At 47.0% G+C, this 16196-nt stretch overlaps 5 protein-coding genes across 5 annotated transcripts; 3 read left to right on the top strand and 2 right to left on the bottom strand.

Annotated features, from left to right (window-relative positions):
* Window positions 1–1426: 1426 nt before the first annotated feature.
* On the top strand, window positions 1427–7633 carry BDV38DRAFT_280001 (uncharacterized protein; the record flags this gene model as incomplete). The annotated part of the gene is made up of 4 exons (XM_032059188.1): window positions 1427–1837; window positions 1896–2499; window positions 2560–6914; window positions 6986–7633. 4 exons carry the CDS (start codon window positions 1427–1429, stop codon window positions 7631–7633), a joined length of 6018 nt encoding a protein of 2005 aa, XP_031916564.1.
* Window positions 7634–8227: 594 nt separating this feature from the next.
* Window positions 8228–9313, top strand: BDV38DRAFT_18824 (uncharacterized protein). Its single transcript, XM_032052215.1, has one exon. The coding sequence runs from the start codon at window positions 8387–8389 to the stop codon at window positions 9197–9199; it is 813 nt and encodes a 270-aa protein (XP_031916563.1). The 5' UTR covers window positions 8228–8386; the 3' UTR covers window positions 9200–9313.
* On the top strand, window positions 9314–10079 carry BDV38DRAFT_18825 (MAPEG family protein). The gene has a single exon (XM_032052216.1). The coding sequence runs from the start codon at window positions 9427–9429 to the stop codon at window positions 9931–9933; it is 507 nt and encodes a 168-aa protein (XP_031916562.1). The 5' UTR covers window positions 9314–9426; the 3' UTR covers window positions 9934–10079.
* Window positions 10080–11179: 1100 nt separating this feature from the next.
* On the bottom strand, window positions 11180–11957 carry BDV38DRAFT_269070 (uncharacterized protein; the record flags this gene model as incomplete). The annotated part of the gene is made up of 3 exons (XM_032056901.1): window positions 11180–11245; window positions 11292–11786; window positions 11838–11957. The coding sequence occupies 3 exons, from the start codon at window positions 11955–11957 to the stop codon at window positions 11180–11182; spliced, it is 681 nt and encodes a 226-aa protein (XP_031916561.1).
* A 955-nt stretch (window positions 11958–12912) lies between these two features.
* Window positions 12913–16196, bottom strand: BDV38DRAFT_239794 (putative MFS transporter). The gene is made up of 4 exons (XM_032053807.1): window positions 15255–16196; window positions 15038–15200; window positions 13926–14984; window positions 12913–13859 (listed from the first exon to the last, which is right to left on the bottom strand). The coding sequence occupies exons 1-4, from the start codon at window positions 15445–15447 to the stop codon at window positions 13562–13564; spliced, it is 1713 nt and encodes a 570-aa protein (XP_031916560.1). The 5' UTR covers window positions 15448–16196; the 3' UTR covers window positions 12913–13561.

Raw genomic sequence — 16196 nt, 5'->3', positions numbered from 1 at the left:
GTACGAGTTCCCTCCGCAACCTCCAGGAGTAACCGTAGCTAAGCCACTCTCTCAATCATGCTATATCGAATCCGATAGTATAATATCTTTATTAATTATCCTGCATGCCCCCATCGCAACTATTTGCTCGGCAGGCCGGTTGTGCTAGTCCTAAGCACGCAGAAAACTCGTGAATAAAACTATTTGAAGGATTCCCGTCCAACCTCGGTCTTGGCCCTGAAGCTATGTATGATTCTATAACGCATTACAGATTCTTTGGGCTCCACACTTGCGAGTCTGTACGACCTATACTAGGCTCCAGTACGTACTACTGGAAAGGCAGCGTTAGCGAGTGGAAACCTCTTCTCGGTGATCTTCCGAGTCCTGGAGATTACTTTAGCGCCAACGGCTGAGGTGGGTATTAAGGAATGAGTATATTAACGGCGGCCAAGTATAACCAGATTTGAGTCTATTGTACTTGGCATAGCATGTGTTCCTGGTTGAGGTTATGGGTTTCGTCTTGGTCATTGTTGGCAGCTGATGCTGGGCGAGTACGCACGAAAGGAGATGCGATTGCTCCGAAAATCGATAGGGCTATTTGACTTGCAAGTGAGATTACCACGATAGTAGAGGGGCCCTTGAGACAACTGTTTGTAAGGAGAGACAACTGAAGTACTAATAAATTAGTGAGACCTTATGGACTGACTCCAGGAAGGGCGGACCCGGGTTTATTCCGCTAGGCTAAGATGCCCTATCTCGCGCCTTTCCAAGGGACAATTCAGCCATAACATACTCAGTCCGAATGTAAGGAGTTCTTCGTTCAAAGTTATGGAAAATACGTAATAGAGGACCGGATGTGTGCGGATAAATGTATGATGTGGGGTGTGGAGAAGGAAACCTTATATGAGCGATTGTACCAGAAAACCAATCTACACACTGTGGAAAACACTCGCTCGAAAAAGGATTCGAGTCGAAAAGACTTGAGGAAGTTGAATACCAAAGTGTACTCCGGAGTATGAATTGGCATCTACGGTTATGTGGTTGGTCATTATGGCAAGTCGTCACGAGTTCAACTCGGTTCATGATGTAAACAGAAACATAGAACGAGCCTCCCCGTACTACAGAAGTAGTGATGTCTTCACACGTTTAGACAGCGCGCTGAATGGTTCACCAATTATCGAGCTATCCACTAGAGGCCTCCCTTTGTGGAAATACTGAGTGCAATAAGGGACCGATGCTATCGCTTGCGTGCCACCAATCTGCGAGTTCTCTCCACAGTGATGATGTCAAATGAGATCACTAAATATCTCGCCGCCTGCTTGGCTAGACCTTAATATTCAATGAAAGCATTTCTGGCCCGCCTCTCAGACAATTATGCAACTACACTGTAGATTTACTCACATGCGCGAATTCCGAAATTTGAAAGAAGGGCCGCGTTGAGTTGCAAATGTCGGCAGAGGTCGTCCATCCCACCGCCGGGTATCCGTCCTTCCGGCAGGACATATTCCACGATGCGATCTCTGGAACGGGGGAGAATGGGAGTGCGGATGACGCTCGAAAGCAAGGTGCCCTCCACCGGGCTAGTGATCAAATTGCCTCTCGAGTGCGACCTCAGCTAGATGAATCGGCGAAAGAAGTGTTCGACAGTGTACGGTCGACGACAGATATCTTCGACGGTATTGCAGAGGAACGATTGAGGTTTATGCCCGAGAATGGCAGTCAACTTGATCGAGCGTTCAAGCACGCTGTGGTCCTAGTAGGCCGGTTGGAGCAACTCGCCCGACTGATGGCGAGTTTCTCATCTGGAACCGAGCGCGTAATCCGACTAATCGGGGGAAGTTTTCTCTTGCTTCTACAGGTACGCATTCGAATAAGTGCAGAGGTTCGCCGAATAAAGCCCATTAATCTGAGATCAGTGTGGTTCAGAACAGGCAGGACTCTTAGCCTCGTTCTTCCAGAGGTTCCATAGATTTGCAGTTGAGTTGTCGCATTTTAAGAACAATCTGGATATCTTAATGGCCGACACAGTTGCTCAGCAAGAGCTTGTGGCTGCGTATGCTGAGCTATGTGGGTTTATTTGTTCAGCCAGTGTGCACTATTTCCAAAAAGCTCAAGGAGCCTCAAAGGCTCTCGATGCATCCGACTTACAATCACGGTTTAGTTCGCAGGTCCAAGCATTTCAGTCCCATCGTATTACGGTTAAAGAGAGGCTTTGGAGTAGACTTATCATGGGCGATGTCAGTGTGGATCCGTCAGAAAAGGTGCAAGAGATATGGGAGTACTTGTCCGTCAAAGATCGGGAAGCCTCGAGGATCCTTTCTGCTCGCTCACCTCACCCAGCAGAGTACACCTGCGAGTGGTTTGCCAATAGACTTTCTCAGATACGATCAAGCGACAGTCAATTATTTACTGTAACCGGTGACACCGGCACAGGGAAGACAGTTTTATCTGAGTGGATCACCCAGCAACTTCAAACATCTACCGATCCACAAGACTATGATGTAGTCACCTTCAGAGTTTGTGAGATACAAATCCTTAGAAGCTGGAAGGTTGAGCAAGAGTAAACTAATCCTCGTACAGACGACGATATCAGCGCTACTACCGGTCCTATAGGATTGGCGAAAGGGTTACTACTAGAGATACTCGGACGCCAAGCAAAGGATGGAGACCTGCTAAGGGCTCTAGAGCACTCAATGAGCCTACACACTTCTGGGGCCTCCAGTAAGAGTGTGGAGGACTCTTTGTGGCGGGCTATCAACATTGCTGTGAAAGAAACAGGGAAAATGATGGTTATTGTCGATGGTGTCGACAGTCTCAACGGGGACCCCGAGGTTATTCCTCGTCTCTTTGATCACTTGAAAACGTTGGTTTCACAAAGCCCTTCAATTAAAGTGATTGCCCTGTCCAGGCCCTTGCATAGTGTGCCTAGTGAGGCCTATCGGATTAAAATCGAGCCAAGCCAGACAGCGGGCGATGTTCGAACAGTAGTTCGCAACGAAATTGAGTCATCCGAAGTATGCATTGGACTAACATTAGAAGACCTAGAAGAAATTGAGGGTGGCATTGTAAAGAAAGCAAGAGGATGTTTCCCTATCGCACAATTGGCGGTCGGTCAGTTGAGTGCCCTGAGGACTTCGTCAGACATGATATCCCTGGTACAAAAAATACCCTCTTCGCTTCAAGATATGTTAAAACAGACACTCGATTCGATTGATCTGAGCGATTGGACAGCACGATCATTGTTGGCTTGGACGATCGTTTCCCACCGGCCCCTACGAGTACAAGAGATTCGTTCTCTTTTGGAGATCGACACGAAAAGGACGGAAGTTGTACCTCGTGTGGGAAACACCGAAGGCGATATTCGTCGGTTGTTTGGCTCTTTTATTACAATTGAAGATGAAGTTATTTCCTTTAGATCGTCTGCTCTCCGACAGTTCCTCATCAATCAAGCGAAATCAGCCACTAATGATAGTGGTAAAGGAAGACTGCCATTGACCATGAAAGAAGCGCATTCCGACCTTCTTATACGATTGTTGGCCTACGTGAAGCTCAATGTAACTGATGAGGTAGAAGTGTCCACGACGCCATTGAGCCAGTCTGCCCAACACAGATATTTTGATCAATATCAACTACTCGAGTATGCGGCAAGGTATTGGACACTGCACTTCAGGTCTTCTCAAATGAACGAGAAGGAAAGAGACAGCTTCAAGGTCACCAATCTATTCAAACGGAGCTTCCCAGACTCCGTTTTGCTGGCACTACTTGAAGGCGGCTGCCATCAACTGCAATATCTGCCATACCAGGTGCAGGAGCTGCAGGCCTTTTCCGTCCAACTTCGTCGGCAGCTCCTCCCAGACCTCTCCCTCCCACTGCTGCAAAGCTTAATCAACGCAGCGCAAACTTCACAGCAGCTCGAATCCATTGACGCTATTGACTATTCCTATGAGGCCTGGAGAAAGAGCAGGTCCCTCCTGGGGTCGCGCAATGTTGTTACGAGATTCAGTGCAGAGATTTTCATTGATGCTGCAGCAAAAAAAGACTGTAGGCAGGAGGCCTTCTTGCGCCAGAAGGAGGAAATACTAGAGTATCTATTGCAAGCGTCAAAGGAAGAAGTCGGGTTTTCAAATGATATGACAATCCAATACACACAGATGCTGCTCGATCACTATGCCACTTCGAAGCACAAGGATTCCGTGAGGAGATTATCCAAAGAGCTCTTTGAGATGAGCATTGCTCGATATGGCCAACACTCGCAGGAGATGGAGAAGATGACCCGGCACATATATAGGCAACTCGAAAGGCTTTCTATGTCTGACGTTACTGCAGAAATATTGCAAACCGATTATGAATTCTCGAAACAGAGTTTAGCGGTCACAGACCAACGTATGATCGATTCGACGTTGCAAATGATTAAGATCTACGAGGAAGGCGGGGAGGCCTCCAAAGCCGATACGCTCTTCATGGATACCTGGAGAAAGCTTTTAGCCGTTGAGGATACGTCGGGTACTGTCACCAGGCAACAAGCAGAGTTCACTATAAGGTACGCCGAGTATCTCGAGCGACACTCTCGTAAGGAAGAGGCAGAATCCGTTACTAGCGCCGCATGGTTCTGCTTGGAATCTCAGGTCTCTCGCTTTGACCAGTTAAGCTCAACTTTTGAAATGGTACTCAATCATATTCGAAACATGAAATGGAACGCTCTAGCCCAATCCGCAATGGGAACATTGTGGGAATATCGCAAGTCCCATAAGAAAGCCTCACATCGACTTGTCCAAGTCACCGCGTCGCTAGCCCAGACTGTGCAGCAATCTAACTATACCGTTTCATCAGGCGAGGCGTCGATGTCTGAGGAACAAATGGAGATCATTCATGAGATTTTGGAGTCTGCCAAATCCGTGGGGATCCATTCATCCGATACTACGCTGGCATCAATGAAAGCCGCTAAGCAGGTGGCGTCTCCTTTGATGGAAAGGGAACGATACTCCGAGGCTGCTGGTGTATATCGTCGGGCTTTGTCTCATATTTGGTCCGAGATTGACAGCAAGTCGGCGACAATCCGACTCACTGAGAATGTCGATGAAACGGTAGAACTAGGAACAAGTCTTGCAGAGTGTTATTTCAAAGATCTGCAAATTGACAAGGCGGCGCTCGTGTATCAGAACGTCCTGAAAGCCGTACTCTCTTCTGATGCAATTGACACTCATATGGTTCGATCCACTGCGGACAGGGTTATCACATTTTATCAGACCATATACCGCTTCCTTGAGGCAATAACGACGTACGAAAACTTGTATGCGAATATTTCTTCGCGCTTAGGAAAGAGCCACAGGCAGAGTATTGAGATCTTATACGAATGGGGAGACTTAGCAAAGAGGTGTCACCACGAAAAGGAAGCTGAACAGGCGTATCAGGAGGTATACAACAACCTTCGGCACAACAGTCAGTTAGACCATCGAGCCATTGCCGCTGCTCGTGCTCTAGCTACCATTTATGAGAATACTGAAAGATGGACGAAGGCAAAGGGCGTTTATGAGACGCTGTGGTGGACAATCTCCAGCGGTGACAAGGACCATCTGTTAAGCAGTGAGCTTGTCGAAGAAGTCTATCAGCATTACAAGACGTTGTTGGGGACAAAGCTGGAGGCGAATATCGTAGAAATTCATGATCTAGCAGCCAGCTATCGCAAGATGTGCCAACGACGGCATGGGAGTTCTAGTCGACCAAGCTACAAGGCAACACTTTCTTTGGCCGAGATTTGTCGCAGAGATGGAAGATACCATGATGAAGCAGTGGAACTGTATGAGACAGCCCTTGAACAGAGCGAAACCTTCTCTGAGCGACATGAAATGACCGCAATGGCCATGAAACACTGTTTGGCAGATCTCTACGCCCGCCAGTCTCGGACCATTCACAAGGCTGCCGCGCTATACAGAGAAAAATACACTTCGTTGGTTCATGAGCATGGATATGCGTCTCGAAACCATAGTCTTCCACAGTTGCGGGAATTACTACAACTACTGCATCAACAGAACAATAAAGTTGCAAACCAGGAGCTTCGCGGGATGCTCGAGACAAGTACAGTGGCAACATTCGAAGAGAAAACCGACAGCCAGCATTTGTACGCCGCGGCTGTCGAGCTCGCGCAAATGTACGTAGAATTTGGTTTGAAAGAAAAAGGGGCCCGACTTTCGAGAGAACTCCGCCACCGACTCATCCAAGAGGCGATGGATACGAAGGGGTCTCATAGAGCCACCAGCTTCGTCGTCGCATTCGAGATGACTCTAGGGAAGAGTCGCAATTATGCATCCATAATGGCCGACCTAATCGCAGAGATTCAGCTATACTCGGCATTCCATCACGCTAGAAAACAGAAGAGTTTTATCCACACATTCATTGCTGGAATCCGCTTGATGAACTTCCAAAGCCTCAATGGTTGGACTGAGAATGCCAACGCCACCGATGCAGAATTGTTCCAGTTATTTACTAAGCGGTTCAGTAGCATTGAAACTGGCAAGGGCATTTTGCGAGAATTCTACGACATCTGCATCTCACAGGCACCACAGGGAAGCCTAGTGAAAAAATTGACTCGCGTGATCGTCGATAATGTTTATCAAAAACTGACCACTGGCCGTTTCCGACCGGGGTTTAGTCATGCCGCCATCCTTCACGAGTTCGTCAACGATTCCGGCGGATTTCAGGATCAGGACAGTACCCGAGATGGCGTAAAACTCTCCGAGCATCTTCTTGTGCAAGGGTCCCGGAAATGTTCCGATCGTGAACTAAGTGGGAAAATGCTAGTGCTCTCCAAGACCATCCTGCATGAGATTATCTCTTCTTATCATGAGAAAGGGGTAAATCTTACGGACTTTGAGACCACAGATCTCAACCAACTTGCGATCTTGTTAGGCGGCCAGAGGAATTTTGAAGATCTAGAGGTGAGTATCCATGCCCATCGGGCCCCTCTATTCTTATTTTGTTCGTCTTGATACCGCTGACACATGCACAGTTCCTCCTGAACGAGTTGTGGTCTTCCCGTGTTGTTCAAAAGACCTGGTCTTCGGATACTATCATTCTGGTGGGGCGACGACTAGTCGAGGCTCGCTTCTCAAATGGTCGGACCATGCAAGCAACTCAGCTGTGTAGTGGGTTATGCTATAATGTTAAGCGAGTCTGGGGTCCATTTGACCGAAGTGCTTTGGAGTTGACGAATCTGCTCTCGGCTCTCTACACCGCCGAAGGTGATCATGTTCGCGCAATGGGGGTACACGAATCCGTTCTGCGCCAGCTACTCGAAGACAGCACAGATATCACGCTATCGGAGGCGGCCGAGATTGCCTCCAAGCAAACGGCACTACTACAGAGATGTTACCAGCGCAACGGTGGCTGGAGTAAGGGGTCGGGGAGGTATGAGAACATGTTCAACCGACTGAATGAGAAACTTGCCAAAGAGAAGAAATGGACGGCACGGAATCCGCAACACTGGACGGTCAAGGAAGTTGACAAATTGGGTGTTTGGGAGGCACCGCATGATTATGGATTCCTCACGGCGGGTAAGGGCGCTACACATCAGAACCAGCTGCGCAAGGCTAGTGATCCCGATATTGAATCCCATGAAAACAAGCACCAGAGTGCGAGGGCTCAGGTGGTTTCATGAAGCTCGGATGAGACTTTGAGCTGGATGTAATTGTGTGGTGACGTGGCCTTTTGGGGCGGCATGTCCGCTGTCCCATTACAATGAGGTATGAAGTTGTACGGAAGTTGCACGATATAATGGTCAACATAATAGTGTTGGCAGTTGCAGTAGCTCGAAGAATACATAGTAATGGAAGGAAGGTTCCAAGTCAGATGGTCACCATGTGATAAACGTCACGAGGTGGTACTAACCGGAGTTGTCTTTTTTCTCCCCCTCTTCACCAATGACTGGGTCCAGATCCCCAATTGGTGGCGTCCATGCGATAAGCAGAATGACAGACATCTGATTGGGTTCCGGTTATCCGGGGTATGTATCTTCAGCCAATCAAAAATATTGCGGCATTTTAAAAGGGGCTTCTTCATGACACAATTGGTTGACCCGAGATGTTCTCCATAAACTCTACCAGACTTCGGTCAGTGACGGTAGTACGTACTAGTAGTGCCTTCCATAGCCTGGTAGACTGAGGCTTCCATTCCAAGCCTGACGAACTAAGATATTCTCGCCGAAGCTTATTCACCTGACGCTTTTTTAATTTGTTCTCCGGTTCTTTTCCCCTTCCTTTTCCCTTCCTTTCTTTTCCTTCGTTCTCCTTTTACTCGTGAACCCGTCTTCCAACCCCAATTCTGGCTAGATACATACATGGATACATAGCGCGATCGATACAATCCATCAAGAGAAGAGAGAAACACCATCTCATGTTCGCGCTAAGAATCTATGCCACGCTACACCCCCGAGAATGACGGCACGGGTTTAGCGCGGCAACTGACCGATCCGCTCGTCGCTCAATATGTCTACTCCGTCTTCATCGCTCTCGCCTGGTGTAATGCCCTCGAGCTGGTAGTCCTCTGTCTCAATACCTTCAAGCGCTATGCCGGCACCTACTTTTGGAGTCTCTTTGTGGCCTCCATCTCCATCATCCCCTTTGGCCTGGGATACCTCCTAAAGATGTTTCATATCACCTTCACCAACGGATATCTCGAGTTAGCTATCACCGATATCGGCTGGGTAGGCATGGTCACCGGTCAATCGCTTGTCCTTTGGTCACGTTTGCACCTCGTCGTTCACAATCGCAAGGTGCTCAAGGCCATTCTCTACCTCATTATCATCGACGGCGTCCTCCTCCATACTGCGGCTACCACACTCGAGTTTATGAACAATGGTCTCTCCTACATTCACAACGTGACGGTGGCGTTTGGCATCATGGAACGAATTCAGGTGGTGTGGTTTTGTGTGCAAGAGCTCCTGATCTCCTCCGTATACATCGTGGAAACCGCCAAATTACTGCGGCTGGACCGCGGAGGACCGTCGCGCACCATTCTCACGCAGCTGATTATCGTCAATGTAGCCATCATGGTGCTCGATGTCGCGGTGGTGGCAGTTCAGTTCGCGGGCTATTTCACCCTGCAGGTCACCACGAAGGTGTTGGTCTATAGTATCAAGTTGAAGTTGGAATATATTATTTTGGGACGGTTAGTTGACGTAGCACATATCCGATCGCAGCCAGAGACTCCACGATTTCGATTTTAATCGTGTGCGGAAAGTTTTATGGGCATCTACAACCCGATTGAAGAAGTGAGTCGGTCCGTCGGCATGTCGCCGCCCGACATTCCGGCTGGCATACCAGACCAAAATCTCACCCGCCTTAACGCCGAGAAGCTCCGAGAGGGGGAGGTGGGGGCCATTCTAATGTTATATGTTGCAAGTGGACAGCACATCTTTCACAACCACACTCACTCCTGCATCACCTTGCGACAATGGCGTCCTTGTTAACCGCCGTCGGCCTCACGCAAGGCCCTTTGTCGACGCCCATCCCTAATTACGGCCCGGGCTTCCTCATCTTCCACTTCGTGTTCGCCTATGGCGTCCTCTCCTCGCGCACTCTCAAACAGTACTACGGCATCGACCACCAGGAATCTCCCCGCCAGGACCTGAGCAAGTACGGCGAGGCGGCCGTGCGGGAGGGCAAAATCACCCGCAAGCAGCTCGAAAAGCTCCAGCGCAACGAAGCGGCGCATGCCAACTCCGTCGAGAACTACACCCTCTTCGTCGCAGGAATTACCCTTGCAACCTACGCCGGCGTACCGCGGACGACGATCAATGCGGCGTGCTTGACATACACTGTGGCGCGGGTTCTCTATGCGATCAATTACATTACGGCGGAACGGCCAGGGCCCGCTATGTGGCGAGGCCTCTTTTGGTGGGCCGGGAATCTGAGTTGTCTTACACTGCTGTGGAAGGCTGGCCAGGCACTCAGTAACTAGGTGGTCTCACGTGTCGATAACATGTCACTGCTTCTGTTCTTCTAAACAGACAATGACTTAAACAAAGTCCCAGTAGCCTGTAAATAATAGCTGATCCTGTAATACAAGAACAATTCCGTATATCATAGTATCTATGCAGGCTCAAGATATAAAAATACATATATTGAAGTATTCAGATCATTTGGTTTTGAATAAGAACTTATGCTAGATCCCGAAATGGATTTTTTTCCAATTCCTACTTAGTATCTATATTCTCTTTATTTTCAATTGCTAGGGATTTCTGACATACTTTACTCCAGTGGCTCCTGTATTGCCCACCCGGTCCCTTTGGCTTTCACGTCCTGAACATTCTTGACAATTTCTCTCCAGTGGCGTAGAAGCTATATCATTAACTTGCACTGTACACTAAAATTCACAAGCGGCGCCTGGGCCTCGTACCCCTCAGCATCTATAATACATGTTTATGATTTGTATGGGAGCTCCATAATACCTTTATTCGATTGCTTCACCAACCCTGAGATGAGACCAGCTGAGCCGATATTAGGTCGGAAGGGAACAGTAATCATCCCAACCCAACCAAACATGGAACGAAGAGGAACAATTATTTTCCTACACTAGGTATGATAGTTTGAACTTTGCACGCCGCCAAAACTCAAACCAGGGGTGACTGTAGTGATGTGACATCATACCACTAGACCACGGCACCGACTCATGATGTGAAAGGCTGGCACATGTCCGGAATCACCTGGAAATTGCTGGAGTATTTTTCTTGATAAACAAGGGTTGTAATATAACTCGGCTATCCCAAACCCTTCTTTTAAAACGAAATTCAAAAATAAAAGAAGTATGTTGAAAGCTTGCAAGCAAAAACATGGACTGCTCTATACCTAGAAGATACCCTGTAGATATATTATTTCAAGCATTCTCCTTCTCCGTCTAGAGGAAAAACTACCAGTCACTGAAGAGATATTCAAGGCAGCGACAAATTCTGGACCTCGAGCACCTCAGATCATACAGCAGCTCTAGAAGTATATTACAAAGACCATATATTGGACAGCTTTTGCACCACCTATCGCATCGTCATTCTCATTATATATCGGATGTTTAGGTTTCACCAGAAGAATACTAAGATAGTATAAGAACCAATGACTCAATGTTACTCCTTTGAGTATGAATTAAAGACACTTAGAGCACCAGGTTTTTGACATTGTGTACAAAGTACTATAATCTAGCCAGACTTTTTTGCCTACTCGTACCAGTCGTAATAGTACGAAATTGTACGATTCAGCCTGCCTTCTTTGAAATCCTGAGCCTGTTTGACAGTCAGCAAAAGCTGTAGCTAGGACACTGGAACTTACTAAGGCTTCAACAAAATAGTCCATCATCTCAACCTCTTCTTTGATCCATTCTTCTTGTTTTGGGGAAAGATCACCCTCTGAGAACGTTTGGGCAGAATCAAAGTCTATCCAGAGTACCCTCTCGTACTCTCCTAAAGATATCATCATATTGCGGGGCTTCGGATCACCGTGGAGGACTTTTGCCCTGTGAATATCGTCGAGAATCTTGCGGAGTTCAGCCAGGCGTTTTTCTGAAAAGTTGGATAGGTCTATTGGCTGCAGGTTTGGAATATACTCGATAAGGATGGCATTGGGCGTCAGTCCATCGTCAAGGAACATGTAAAGATCTGGCCAAACAGCCGGTTGAATATTTCTGATTGTCCCGTAAAAATTTGGGATACTACCACTCTTGCACAAGCCCTTCAATTTCATTCGATGGTATGCGGTAGACTCCGAAACAAAGAGATTGACTTCGCGGTCAGGGGGATCGAACTCAGACGGGCCTCTATCATGATACTTCAATTATAAGTAAGAAGCCAGTAAATAAATAAGTCTACTTACACTTACCACTTTCATAATACATATTTTTTCCCGGAAACGGACTTTGAAAACCACCGAGTACTTACTCTCCTTTAGCTTTTCGAGGAATTCAATCTCAGATAGTTTCACTTCAATCTCATTAGACATAACAGCTACGCGGAATTCGCAAGTAAGCAAAGACAAGGGTTGAACATGGGTTGTGTGTATTAGAAGGATAGAATCATATATAACAAATGCTCATCCCTTTCAATATATACTTTGCCTGAGGCATAAACACCCACCAACTTGTTTTGCCTACGGCACATGTGACTTCTCCCCTTGGCGCTTCGTACCCGCTCATCCCACTGGAATCTAATCCAATCCTTCAATATTGTGCCCCGACGTTGAAACAATACTTTTATATCTATAGAAAAATAGAATCTGAGCCAAACCTTCTAATATTGTGCCCCGAGGTTGAAGTAGTACCTTCAACTAACAATAAGATGTCCTAGTTTATTTATAAACAAAGGAATGCTACCCTAAATTTAGCAGCCCCGACCTCAGAAATGTAAGGAACTTGCTGCTATTCGAAGACTCAATAGAAATAGTAATTTGGAGCTCTCAGTATCTATTCCCTGGATTATGAAGGGTACTACTGCTTCACAACCGAGACTAACAGTATTACTTGGAATCTGGTATTTGGGGATGCTCGCGGCAAATAACCAGGACTGGTACCTCCAATGATTGTATTTTTGGGAAGTAGATGGACTTTACTAATATCTTCTCTGATATTATAGGTTTACTTTGCTGCTTTTCTAGGTTAATTGATATTCTGTTGATATTCTGTTGATATTCTGTTAATCTTTTATTGGTAATCAATGATTAGTTAATATATATATGGTACTTGTTATTATCTGTCCTATAATTAAAGGGAATAATAACTGTAAGCATCTTGCTAATATAGAGTATGTTGCTATATTTATATGGCAGCGTCTCCACTGGTGTTATGTTCATATTAGTTGAACTGTATACCTTTTAAAGAGAACTCTTCGTGTAACTGATAAACGCGTACGGACTACTAGTATCGAGGATGGTCATTGATAATTGAGATGGATTAATGAGAGTTCGCGTGTACCTGATCACCTATATCCATTGAGATGATCCAGGGGGCTATAAACTGTGTTCCATCAACAGCTCTTCCGAGAATAGCCCGATTCTACGATACAGTTACTATAGCAGTAAAGGCGACTCAGTTGATATATTGTTATCCCTTCAAAGACCATTGCACAATAGTTATTCCCTTTCACGCATTGTCTGTCCACTCCCAAGTATAGGTCGGCCCCGCTATTCGTTTTCTTTTGCGGATAAGATACCAGTGCTTAATTAGTTGTATTAGAGACGATTTCAAGGTTCTAGGACTGACCGAGACGTTATAATACTGATAGACCGACGGTCCGTCTCTCTGTTGCTAGCGTGACTATAGCTGGGTAGCTGGATATGGGGTTTATATCAGCATTTAGTGTCAATGCTACTTAGTATTGCTACGTTTGGCAGGCGCTTTGATCATATATGGCTTGTTAATTTAACGCTACGCCGTTTCCTAGTTAGATTAACCATAGTTGTAGTCAGGAATTCAATATGCTCTGCTTCAACAAACGTATGTTGTGTCATTAACAATATGTTCGCTGCGTAAGGCAACATGTAAAACTCGTTTGTAACATATCCTCAAGAAGCTGTACCATTATAACAGCCAAACGACGTCCCTCATGGTCTCAAGCTTCCTCTTCCTCCTCTTCCGGAATCAATCTCTGCCGTTCTTCGTCGCATTCCGCTCGCTTCTCTTCCCTCCATCTTTTCTCCGCAATATATACATAGGTCACCAGGGCTGTACCCACGATGAGGCCAGCCGTGGCAAGGAAGATATTAATTGGGATCGGATTGCCGTGGAACGGACCGTGCGTTAGATAGTCCAACAAGTATTGGGCGAAGTTGACGAGGCCGGAGAAGCAGATGATTGTCCCGTAGACTCTGCCGAAGGTTCCGAAGCCAAAGACTTTGGTAGCGTAGTCGCTGTTGATGTTATAGTAATTAGTATTGCATTTGAGTAAAATATGTGGCACAAACGGGTACACTTACGACATGGCCGAGTAGTAGTATGGTCTTAAGAGAACGAAGAGGATGACGGTCAGATAGCCCGTCCATACGGCGGGAACAGAATTCAACACGCCAGTAGTCGTGGTCAGGAGCACGATTACTGCCAATGTAGCTGGCACACTGAGATTATCGAGAAGGAGCCCGATGACGGGCGTGAAAAGTACACCCCCTACGGGCAACGCAACATCGAAGAAGTCATTAATCATTTCGGCCTGCCGTTCTGAGTGGAGCATAAACTCGTACTGCGATCGTACGGTCGCAATGAAGTAATTCATACGCAACATCTGTAGGACTGTCATCAGAAGGATCAGGATGAACCACGGTGTCTTCATCTGCTCGTGGGCCGGTAAACCATGCAAGACCCCCCATACCCGACTCGTTTCGTGCCGCTCTTCCTCCCATTCCTGTCGTTGTTTGCGCTCACTCTTGTCTCCGAAGACTTCGTCGATCTTGCGTAGTTGATCTTTCCGATCCCTCGCGCGGTCCGTCCGGACTTGCCACAGCTCTGTATTGTTTTCGATCTCGGCGTCCGAGTCATGGACATCTTGCGTGACATCCTCGGCCTGTTCAATTTTGACTTGCAACTGTTGCGTGGTTTGGTAGTCGTGGGTTGGCATGATCGTAAGCAATGCGATGAAAATACAAGCCGGTACCGCTAGGTAAGCGAGGAAGAACCGCTTCGGGGAAAAGGTCCCTGGGTTCTTCTCATACGCCAGACGATAGAAGAGGTAAACCGCTGCTGATGCATCGAATGCACCTGTGACGAGCGCGACAATCGTTCCGGTGTACTTGGGGAACGCATTGGCGATTCGGAACGATGGGACAAAGATAAAGGTGCCTCCCAACGCCAACAGCAAGTTTGCCGCGATATAACCGTCCACGCGACCCGAGAAAGAAAAGGCCATGAGCAAACTACCAGCAGCCAAAACTACACAGCCGATAAAACCACACCATCGAGAGCCATAGCGGTCGAGGATGGTGCCGACCGGAAGAGCAGACACATTCGCCGTGATCGAGCCGACCATGAAGAACAGATTTAGGCTGGGAACGCGTGTAAGACAGACGAATCGTAAGCTGGAATGGGGAGAACGTACCGAAGATCTTGCGCTCTACATACGTTGCCCTCCTCGGGCAACAACGTCTCGGTGCACAGGTTTCGGTAAACGCCTTCGTTGATCATCACGGGCTTCAGCGCCGCAAAGCCGAAGACAATTCCCGAGGCGCACCAACAGGCCAATAACGTCACAATCACCTGGGCTTTATAGCGAGTCAGTTTCTTGATGCAACTCACCAGGGTATTTTCTTGCCTACCGAGTCGCTTCGCAGTTGACACTCTGTACGCCGGGGTCGCCGCTTTCGTGTCCAACAGCTCTTCCACGGGAGGCGGTGGTAAGACATCGTAGCTGATTTCGCGCCGGATGGGGATGGAGAGGATGCTCTCCGTCTCTAGGACGTCCACATTATCCACCCCGTCAATGGAAGACACCCGTTGCACTAGAGACATGATACTATGGTGTGAGGATGCGCAACTGAGGCGCTTTCAAGTAAAGGAGAGAAAGTAAGTGAATAAATTACATATTCTGTGGAGTAAGGACAAAGTGAGTGTGATGTGTGGAATATATGTTTAGACATTGGGGAGATGGGATCGGTGGTACCTTCTGGAACGGTCTTCCTTGAGGGGTGGTTGAATTTCACCGCCTCTAAAACAAGGAATTGACATCAAGCATTGAATCATCTTATCAATCTTATGACTCCACTCACCCGAGTTAGTGTATGTATATCGCCGCATTTTCTTGGGGTGGCAACACTTGGTCTTTCTTTTGTCTTCAAGTTTCTTATAAGTTCTTGACTCCCCCATATTGTAAAATTTCTCTTTACGCAAAAGGTCTCTTTAGATATACGTAAAGCAATTGAGCTAAATAGCATACAAATGCTTTCAGTGAACTACAACGCAATGACGGTATGAGGATCTCCCTAGTATATATAGTGTGGATGCAGAGATATATAAAAGTGACAACATACTATCACAACCACGGCTAAATGTTTACCTCTTGGAGGGATATTCAGAAACCCAAAGATGTTTATACAAGAAATAAAAGGAAACTAATATATATATATATATAAAGAAAAGAAAAGGAAAGGAAAGGAAAGGAAAGGAAAAGAGCAGAAAGAACCCTAGAAAGACATGGCTAATTCAACTCTGAGTATAGATTCTAGCTGGCAAGGCAACACTGAGGTGGGCATCGGCGGGTC

Source organism: Aspergillus pseudotamarii, assembly GCF_009193445.1.
Source record: "Aspergillus pseudotamarii strain CBS 117625 unplaced genomic scaffold BDV38scaffold_11, whole genome shotgun sequence".
NCBI lineage: Eukaryota > Fungi > Ascomycota > Eurotiomycetes > Eurotiales > Aspergillaceae > Aspergillus > Aspergillus pseudotamarii.
Note: the sequence above shows the minus strand (reverse complement) of the source record. Positions and strands in the feature narration are given on the sequence as shown.

Excerpts from the sequence above, each read along its gene's own strand:
- BDV38DRAFT_239794 (XM_032053807.1), bottom strand. The coding sequence starts at position 15,447 with ATGTCTCTAGTGCAACGGGTGTCTTCCATTGACGGGGTGGATAATGTG. Across the intron at positions 14,985-15,037 it reads TGTAGAGCGCAAGATCTTCG|CCTAAATCTGTTCTTCATGG; the intron begins GTACGTTCTCCC and ends ACGCGTTCCCAG. Across the intron at positions 13,860-13,925 it reads TACTACTACTCGGCCATGTC|CGACTACGCTACCAAAGTCT; the intron begins GTAAGTGTACCC and ends TAACATCAACAG.
- BDV38DRAFT_18825 (XM_032052216.1), top strand. The coding sequence starts at position 9,427 with ATGGCGTCCTTGTTAACCGCCGTCGGCCTCACGCAAGGCCCTTTGTCG.
- BDV38DRAFT_18824 (XM_032052215.1), top strand. The coding sequence starts at position 8,387 with ATGCCACGCTACACCCCCGAGAATGACGGCACGGGTTTAGCGCGGCAA.